At 42.3% G+C, this 10,109-nt stretch overlaps 1 protein-coding gene across 1 annotated transcript in view; it reads right to left on the bottom strand.

The window, feature by feature from the left end:
* Window positions 1–907: 907 nt before the first annotated feature.
* loxhd1a (lipoxygenase homology PLAT domains 1a) overlaps window positions 908–10,109 on the bottom strand; it is a 37,636-nt gene continuing 28,434 nt past the window's right edge. The window contains exons 31-41 of the mRNA XM_039999923.1: window positions 9,561–9,687; window positions 9,234–9,442; window positions 8,912–9,097; window positions 7,465–7,592; window positions 7,235–7,352; window positions 5,648–5,825; window positions 3,137–3,322; window positions 2,854–3,024; window positions 2,627–2,759; window positions 2,188–2,343; window positions 908–2,072 (exon numbers count right to left, since the gene is read on the bottom strand). Of these exons, the coding sequence (XP_039855857.1) occupies window positions 1,592–2,072; window positions 2,188–2,343; window positions 2,627–2,759; window positions 2,854–3,024; window positions 3,137–3,322; window positions 5,648–5,825; window positions 7,235–7,352; window positions 7,465–7,592; window positions 8,912–9,097; window positions 9,234–9,442; window positions 9,561–9,687 (2,073 nt within the window). The 3' untranslated portion in view covers window positions 908–1,591. The remainder of the gene's footprint in view (window positions 2,073–2,187; window positions 2,344–2,626; window positions 2,760–2,853; window positions 3,025–3,136; window positions 3,323–5,647; window positions 5,826–7,234; window positions 7,353–7,464; window positions 7,593–8,911; window positions 9,098–9,233; window positions 9,443–9,560; window positions 9,688–10,109) is intronic.

The following is a 10,109-nucleotide window of genomic DNA, read 5'->3' as shown; positions in this document are numbered from 1 at the left end:
TCACAGAAGCTAACAGAAGCTACCAGCAGCAAAAACTATAGTGCCGCCTAATGTTCTGCATGTCCTCAACAACTCACCTTAGTATGGCTGTCATTGTTCAGACATGAGCTTCTCTGACTCAGTGACACATATTGGACTTGAAAATAGAGATAGGTGCTTCTTACTGGGCATTGACAGCTAAGGCAAACAGAAGACTGACAGCTTTTCACAAATAGGGAAAAACTCTTTCCGGATCTGGTCCAAACATTAATAGAAACTTGCCGACTGACCATGTCACCGTGGGGAGCAGTCTAAATTTAATGTTTATGGTCTCTCTTGACTGACTACAACGTGATTTTCCTTTGGCCACCGTATCTAGGATTATACACTTGAATCAGGGACAAAAGAACTCAGTTGACTGATTTCTGCAATCTACTGACATGTAGCGGTTAGATTGTAATTCAAAAACCTGAAGAAATCATGGAATCTCTGTGTGTCCCTGTATTGTTGACTAGGCACTAAAACAATTGTTTTGGGCCAAGGAAAAAGCTATAAATATAAAATTCATACGCAATTACTTCTTAACGATCACTTTGACATATTTGAATGTCCCATTTGAGTCATTTATTCACCTGTTTAATGTAATGTCTAAATATCATTCTCCACAATTTGCATAGGATCATCAAAACTGAACAACAGAAGATTGGAAAATCATTGCCTGGTCTGTTGAGACTCAGTTTTTGCTGCAGAAATTCAGATGGTAGGGTCAGAATTTTGTGTAAACAACATGAAAGCATGGATCTATCCTGCGTTGTATCAGTGATTCAGGCTGATACTGGTGATGGTGTAATAGTGTGGAGGAGATTTTCTTGGCACATTTTGGGACCCTCAGTATCAACTGAGCATCATTTTAACACCACAGCCTACCTGAGTATTGATGCTGACCGTGCCCATCCCTTTATGACCACAGTGTACCAGTCTCCTTCCAGCATAATAGTGCGACAGGTCACAAAGCTCAAATTAACTCAAACTGGTTTCTTGATTCGTTGAATGAATTCACTGCACTTAAATTGTCTCCACAGTCACTGGATCTCAGTCCAATATAGCATCTTTGCGAGTTTGTGGAACCGAATATTTGCAACAACTGTGTAATGAAATCAGGTCAATATGGATCAAAATCTCTGAGGAATATTTCCAGCATTTTGTTTGCTGTGTTTAAGGCAGCTCTGAAGGCAAAAGGAGACGACTGTAATAGCAAAGTATAACTAATGAAGTGCCCAATGAGTGTATATTTCTGCTTAACCAGACTTGAAGGTAAAGTTTAGACCTACCAGCAAGTCAGAAGTGAAGCTGAAAACTGGGTGTTATAAACAAATTGGATTTATTTATTCATTTGTTCATTTTATAAAATCTGTATTACAACAAAACAATGCAAAGAATCCCTGATATTTAAAAAGAATGGCACTTTCCTTTTTCCTGACCACATTAGACATCATCATGACATGTTTTTTTTTAAGGTCTCAGTTCCTGAGATATAAAACTTGCTAGAAGCAGAATCTCTTTGGTCATTACTTTTAAACATAAGAGGACATGCTTGAGCTGTAGGGTTTTTTTAGTATTTTGGGTAGATGGCCCTGGAGATCTTTCCATCTGCCTTCTTAGAGTCCAGCCATTTCCCGCAGAGAAAGATAGTGGTAACACCATTGGCTGTGTTGGTGACTTCCACACGATCAAGCAGCCAGCCAGGGCTGAGACCGGAGTTATCGTGTTCTACCCGGACTTTCTGCAGCTCCCCCATGTCCAGCATTTCCACTGAGAAACGGTCTGTTTGCCCACGTTCAAAAAGGTTACGAAACTTCTGACGCAGTTGCCTGCAGCCTGAATCTCCATTGGAGCCATAGAGAGTAATGAAAACATTGGCATCTGTTCCTGCACCCTTTTCATCACCTGTGATGACGATGATCTCATATTTGACAGGTACCAGGCTTCGAGCTTTGCTTGCAAAGCTCTCGATGGTCTTCGTGCACTCAACGGTGATGAAATCGTCCCTCTTAGGAGAAAGAGGAATGAGGGTATTGCATTTGAAAATGTACCTGGAGATAATGGAGCAGAGCAGAAGGAATATAGTCTAGCCATTTGAGAATATCAAGAAATTGTTTGATGGTGGAAAATAAATGAATGGCTACAGTGGGGAAGCAGCTGCCTTACTTGTTTCCCAGTTCTCTTTCGGTCACAACAACCTCCTCCACGTGCCAGTAAACCTCCCCCTTTACTTTCTTTCCATCCTTGGGTGTATGGCCCAGACAGATGCCAGCAATATCACCCAAGTTCTTGGATGAAAATTCAAACCTGTCAACATTTCCCCTAAAAAGAGAGAGGAACATGGATTTGCTGGTGAAAGTAGCTATTCCCTTAAATTTCTTTGCGTTAATTGAAATTCACATCACTGCCAGTTTGTTCTGTGTCAGAATTAATCTTTAACAGGATGGAGTATAGTCATGACATCAGAGTGCGGTGCTGGTCTGGTCTTAAGTATTTTGGATAATCATCATGAGGGCAGAGAGAGATCCAGAGGGAGAGAAAGCACATTTCTTTTTCATGCAAACAAGCTGCCGGTGACTGAGTTAATCTTGCAGCAAGTACCTACCGCAAGAACCTCTTCTTCTTTGAGGAGTTCTCCATTACAAATTCTTTTGATCGACCCTTTCTCCCTTCAAGTACAATCCAGGCATTTTCCTTGGTTTCAGCTGTGTCTCCAGTTGTGATACAAATTTCATACTCTGTCATAGAGAAAAGGAGACTCAGTTACAGTAAAATGTTGTTGCACTAAACCACAAGGGGGGATAATTGAATGCTGTGAGGTGCTAGCCTTACTGGTCTTTTCATTGAGGTCCAAGTAGTCATTGTTAGCACAGGCCAGCTCTCTCATTATCTGTCCATCATCATCGTTCTTGGCAAGCCAGCGGTCACAGGGGAAACGAAATGTTTTGTCCATGATCTCGTCCTTCACGTCAATATACTCCAAGTGCCAGCCTGGAGCAATACCTGCATGTAACGAGATGCAAAACATACCAGTGTGCAGTGCTTTCAAACTTTTCATTCTAAGAACAGTTGAGCTCAGTCTAAGCTGTTCACCGTGCCAGTTAGAGCAGCTGACCTGTGTTATCGTGCCAGACTCGTACTTTGGAGAGGTCTCCCATGCTGAGGATTTCTGGGAAGCGAAACGTGTCCACCTGCTTGCGTTCAAACTTGTTGGACTTGTTGCACTCTTTCAGCGCCAGTGTTCCCGTGTCCCCGTTCTCTCCAAAAATAATGATCCACACATTGGCATCAGTGCCTGCCCCTGAAGAGATGCAGCAGTTTACTATTTAGAAAAAAAAATCCTCGACAATAATAAGGGATTTTTCTTGGTTTGGTTACACTTTTAAATAAACACGGGTGGAACCATGGACAGAACTTTGCTTGGATTTTAGTCTATAAAGTCACAGCTTCCCAGTCTACATGGTCAATGAATGCAATTAACTATAATAAAAATGATTTACTGTCACTCGAGCTAGCTCTAATTATATACGTGCAAAGCAATTAAGCTATATCAAAGAGTTGTATGGCAGTAAAAAGGCTGTACAGCAATAGCAAATCACCACCTGAAAAGTAAACTGGGGAGCAGTGAGAGCTGGGTTCTCTGACTCATACAGCGCATCTATAATCCCCCTGTGCTTTATTATTTTATCACAGTCGGTTAGATCCTGAGTGAAACCTCACTCAGCCTGCAGCATATTTTCAGTGTCCTTGCTTAAACTCGCTTCTGTAGAGAAGGCAAGAATGTTGATCATTTAACAATCCAGCAGTTGTAATAAGAAATTATCACGCTGGCAATATTTGAGATCTGGATATTTTTAAAGTTACATGTAACTTATGTGACATATATTCTAATGCACACACTTGATCTTCAGTACCTCTTTATAGTATACGTGCATAGGAACAGCTCTGCCTATGTGATGTTGTTTGTGGGTGTGTTTGCATCTATCAGCCTTGCTCATTTTTTTCCTCGCAGAGCCTTAGTGGCGGTGCAAGGCTACATGTCAGCTTCCAGTAACTGACAGTGGCAGGGAGCAGCCCTTTGAAGTCGGCTCAGACTTCTTGCCATTCTGATCGTATTGATCAGCAGAGCAACTGAGCTAGATGAAAATCCAGGGTGAAGAAAAGATGGAGCAGCGGTGTGGAGGGCTTCTGAAGAGGATCTCTTTAATTGCCACGAGGGATTCAGCCATGAATTATTCCACCTTTGCCTTTGCCTAGGAAAACAACAAACCCCTGCACAAGGGCAGGCAAAATGAGGCTCTAACTCTGCATTGATCTTTGGGTAGTGACTGAAAACACGGGATGGCAGTCATACAGTAATTAGTCTCTTCCAGGCAGCAGCTCGTTTGGCTTTGATGGGGAGGGTTTCACAGGATGCTCACAGTATAGAGCCACTCGCAGGTGCTCAAATGCAGAATACTCTCTGGTGTATCCTTTGAAAGTGGTCCGAAAAACAGATGATGAGGATGTGATCCAGGAAACACTTGACAAATTAAATGTGTCCGCTGACCACAGAGTCCTTCAGGATCCCCCGGGAAGAGCTGGAGGATGTTCCTGATGAAAGAGGATGTCTACTCTGCTCAGTCTCAGCACCCCTGAACCCAGAGAATAAAGGCCGAATGGACAGGGAATGCTCATAGGCCTGTTAAGTATACTTAGAGTGCCCTCACTGACCCCACAGCTCAGACCTCAACATTTCAGTTATTTGGTTTTATGTTGACACATTAATATATGTGCAACCAAAACTGGGTATTGGGACTCTTACAGAAAAATGTGCTTCATGTTTCTAATCTTACCTATTTGCTTGTGAATAAGTAATCATTTGACATCATCAAGCCCCTAAACATGTTCAAATCAAACAATATGAATCTTAAAATGGCCACAACAAATACTGGCAACCTGTAACTAGTTTAAAAAACAGTGTCTGAAAGAAGCTTTTATGCTTTTCATTTCTTCTGTCACATATATCCTGTTACAACGATGGGTTCTCATATTAAACACAGACAAATTTCCAAATAATTATCCAGCATATGTGCAAAATCCCTTCCCTCATCACCATCTTCTGTTTGGGATAGATAACCAATCAGAGCAAGCTGACTAAAAGGGCAGGGTATCCTTTCTTTGCAAGCTCCTTTTACTATCCTCAAAGAGAGAGACCTAAAACTGAAGGATGAGCTGAAAGGTGGCAACAACACTCAGTATAAGAACTGCACTGAGCAATGTTATGTTTGTTAGTTCTCTGCACTTGAATACAGTATTACACAAAGTTGTCCCTCATATCTTCATATTTTGCTTCCAAAGAGTCAGACTTTCCTGTATTTTTCAAAGTGCTTTTGAAAAATACTTTTCCTGAATTTATGGAATGCTTTCAAAGTTTTTCTTTGGACACTGGGCAGTCCAGTCACTATGCTTCACCTGATTATACTTGAAATTTCAGAGGAACGTTTTGTTTGTTTGTTTGTTTGAATCATTTAACATTGATCTATGACTCATTCAAACATAAAAGGACACCTTGAAGATTTCCATGTATGTTTGGACAAGTACTGCATAGTTCGAATGAGACCACAGAGCTGGGTTGAGAACCTACCTGCGACGTCACTTGTCTTGACCTGGACAATGTAGGTAGTGACCTCCACCATCACCTCCTCGTCCACCACAGCTGCCATCTCACAGATCAGTGTCCTCTTGGGTCCATGTGTCCTGGACAGCCACCCTTCATAGGTAAACACAGACACCTCCTCCGTGGTCAGGTTACGCATGATCACCTGAATGCACAGAATTAGCTTATAAATTAGCAAAGCATTTGGAAGATTGCATTATAATTATTAAAGGTAAGATTTAACAGTAATAAATGCAGCTGTGGTGTGATGTATTACAACAGGAGTATAAATATCAACCTGCAGATGAAAGTTCAGGGCATCATCAGTAGTAATGCATTCACTTATGATTGATATTGCCATTACTTGAACCACAGTAGTGTATTGAATGCTGTGTCATATTATGGCTGGATGACTACTGTGTTACCAGCAGGTACACTAATCCTGCCTCTCTGAAGGTTTCTAGTTTCTAATAACAGGAAAAAACTTCTCTGTTAGGCCAAGAATTAGCCAGACATCTATTAGCTCTCCCTCCTGCGTATTTATCTGGACAGATTACTATGCTGGCAGTCCACCTGGTGCACCATTGTGTCAGTTTCAAGGCGATGACCTGTCCATAAAGGCAGCATATCTGCTTGTGATGCTGAACACACAAGGCTCTGTTCAGGGTCAAGTCAAGGAGATGTTCACAGCGGCTGAGACTCGGGCACGGATGGACAGGGCTTTGTATTGTTTCTGACTGCTCTGCCGCCCTACAGGCATGGTGCATTTAGTAGAGAAGACATTTGCATAGGAAATGTGTTCTACTTCATCAAAGCCTTTAGCCTGAGACTTCACACTAAATTTGGTGGTGGGAAGTGATATTATCCTCACAGAATCATTTAAAAAAATCTTTCAGTACTGAGACAGTCAATTCCAATATGTTGCACTAGTATTGTGGTAAATTAATTTATATATAAGATGAAACGATTTCTCTCTCGAGGCCAAACACGGTGCTCATTTGTAGCGTGTGCATACTGTAAGAGAGAGCGTGTCAATGATTCAAGCGACAGCGGCATGGAGAATAAAATGGGTCAATATGCTCACTCCAGGAGTTCTGGGCCCTGCTCTGTGTGTGTGTTTGTGTGTGTTGTTGCCTGTGTCTTTGTGTGTGGTTGAATCATTGACCGTTCTCCTGCAGGCAGGGGTAGATGTGTGTGTGTGTGTGTGTGTGTGTGTATTTGTCTGTGCCATATAATAGATTGAATGATCCTGTGACCTACAGCATGTGGTGCCAGGATAAAAAAACACAAGCCTGTGAGTGCTTTGTACTATTGATCTTGGAATGAGATAGCGATTACTCTTCTGCTTTTTATGCTGCTGGTTTTATGTTTTATGGTTGAGATCTGCAGTTTCTTCTTTATAACAAATTAGGCCTCGACAAGAACAAAAAATTCTATGCATGATATTACTAAAGAGCTCAATCTGCACACGTTCCCTTTTGCTCTAGCTGTTCCTGGGGTTTTTTTCTAAACCCTTTTTACCAAATAAACATCTTCTAAATGACTGCATTGTATCTGTGTGCCTGGTGAGCCGACCTTGTCAAGAAACCAGTCGGGCCGACTGCCTGATCCATCTATCCGGAGTCGCATTTTTCTCAGTGGGGCAACGTCATCGATCTCCATGTTAAAGGTGTCCTCTTGACCTCGCTCAAACCTTTTGTTCACCACCACATAAAAGCACAAAGTTAAGAATCTTGAGTATGAATTGGTCCTCTCTTTATTTTACAGTTAGATACATGAATGAAAATAGAAATCATTGATGCTACCTGTCCTCATTCTTCTGCAGCAGCATCTCCTCTGTGCTGCCGTTGGCCCCAAAAACAGTCATGAAGATCTGGGTGTCTGTTCCCGCATTCTGCACATCTCCGGTTACCACTGTCACCTCATAGATAATCTAACATGGGAAGATTATCAGACATCAAACAACACTATCCTCCCACAAGTACATCGAAAGCTTCACTGGACGAGCACATACAAATTAATTCAGTCATTTTAAGGTTGTAAACAGTGATAAAATAAACACAAATGCAGACATTGGTTATTTAATAGCTATGATAGCTATGCCATGAAAAGGGAGGTGACAGCCAATATTTTGGGGCTTCCAGTGTAGCAACAGTTGTGAATATCTGGGCTAAGAATTCCTGTTCTGTGCACCAGTGAAATATAAAGGAGCTAAACCATCGTGTAGGTGGATGCTGATGGTTTAGAGTAGTTGTAGGCAACTCCAGGCCTCAAGTGCCGATGTCCTGCAGGTTTTAGATGTGTCCTTGATCCAACACAGCTGATTTAAATGGCTAAATGACCTCCTCAACATGTCGTGAAGTTCTCCAGAGGCCTGGTAATTAACTAATCATTTAATTCAAGTGTGTGTATACAGGATGAGATCTAAAACCTGCAGGATACTGGCACTCGAGGCCTGGAGTTGCCCACCCCTGGTTAGAGTCCAGTTTGGCAAACACAAATCCTGATGTTGTTAGGATTTTCACATCAACTGCTGTCTTCTGTGCGTGTCAACTACCATGATGTCTGGCTGGTTGGCCAGAAGCTGCGCCTGTGTGACAGTCAAAGTCCCATAGGACCTTCGCCATGTTGCTCCCAACTACCTCTGGAGGTGTTTCCCATCAGGACTTGTGGACTTCTCTATATGCCACACAGGTGTTCATCTACACTATCCTAGCCACTAGGTTTTGTCTCTATGGAGCTAATGCTTAGGTCCTGCTCCTGTGCTGCCGTGATCACCATCTGTGCTGTCCTTTAGGCCAGCTTTCTCTAGACACTGAAAGGATTTCTTAATTTCCACTTCTTCAGTCTGTTGATGGCAGACCCCATAGAGGGCCTTGATCTTCCTCCTGTTCTTTATCACAGTCTCCCTTCAGCTGCCTGAGACACTGTTGTCATGCTGTTGCTTTTCGTTTTATCCTGAATCACGGCTCTGACAGTCACTAATGATAACCCTCCTGCTTAGTAGAGCCTCCGCTTGCAAAAACCTCTGTGCAATGTGAGGTGTTTTCATGTCTTGAAATCAGTGGAAATGATGTCCTCTTGTGGACAGCTTATTATATATTATTATACATGTACCATGGTAAGTTTACTACTTTGTACTTTCTTGATGTAAATTATTCTCTTGTCTTAATTTAACTCAGTAACACCATGATGTATGTATGTTGCCTGCAACATGGCTTTGCTTTCAATAACACGTCTACATTTACAGACCTTATGGGAGATAGAAATGGCTTCTGAGTCCAGCACATTGAATACTCTAGCAGTCAACCCATCTCCTCGATCTTTGGCCAGCCAGCACTTGCAAGCAAATATATATTTGACCCCTTTGGTTGGCACAGCAACACATAGTTCATCAACCAGCCAGCAGCTCTCAGGAGTGGCCCCATCATGGCCGAGCTGCAGGAAGGAGAGAAACAATCACTGCCAGGAACGTGGGTGTATTTTTTCTGTGTGTTTCAGTGTGTGTGTGTGTGTGTGTGAGAAGCTATGTTAGTGCAAAATCTTCAGTGAAACAAATTCACCTGTCACTCACCTCAACCTTTTTGATCTCCCCCACATCTGAACCGTGGGACTCGAAGCTCTCCAGAGAGCCGGCCTCAAAGCCCTTCCTCCCGTCTTGCAGGTCCAACCACAACCTATCTGTCTGGGTGTGATTAGCCCCGATAATGATGACATAAGCCCTGCTGGTGGTGCTCGCATCCCTCTCCAGTCCAGTGTAGATGGTGATGTGATAAGGTATGACTGCATAGAAAGGGCCGAGCAACTATTCGTTCATTTGATGCATTCAAGGGATTAACAACAAACACATGAGCGAGCATCAGGTGAACTAGCAGTGCAGAAGAGACTTGAGTTTTCTTACTTGGAAGTTCAATTTCTTCTTCTTTCTTCTTCTTGTTCTTCTTGTTCATGTTATTGTCGACGCTTTTCTGCATTAGAGCCAAGTTTTTCTTTTCACTGGCCGAGCTCTCTCGAACTCCTTCATAACCCTGAGAAAACAGAACGGACACTTAGTGATGCAGCAGCCATATCTGCAGAGATACAGACCCAAGTCGATTCTAAGCCACTAAATGTTTTACAAAGACTTCAAAAAGGTGCTGAAATTATTTCAGGTGGTGTGCCACGAAAGAACAAAAAATGAATCCTAGTCACTTTGGTGATCAACCGCCATTCACTTTAAAGTGGATCTGTCACACTTTTTCTCATGTTATGTAACATATACAGCAGGGCTCTGTGTTACAGTGGTAAATGCGCTTATACAGCCAAAGTTTCAAAGAATGAGGTCAGCATATGTGCAAGTAATTCATATGAGCCAAACACTCATGTGAATTTCAAACTTTTCAAATTCATTTATTTTTTACTCTTGGCTCTGTTGTTGGGAGAAGATCTCCCTAATATGGTCTTCTCAGGC

The sequence above is a fragment of the Simochromis diagramma genome, unplaced genomic scaffold (assembly GCF_900408965.1).
Source record: "Simochromis diagramma unplaced genomic scaffold, fSimDia1.1 OVJJ01000596.1, whole genome shotgun sequence".
Lineage (NCBI taxonomy): Eukaryota > Metazoa > Chordata > Actinopteri > Cichliformes > Cichlidae > Simochromis > Simochromis diagramma.
This window is presented reverse-complemented; position numbering and strand designations above follow the sequence as displayed.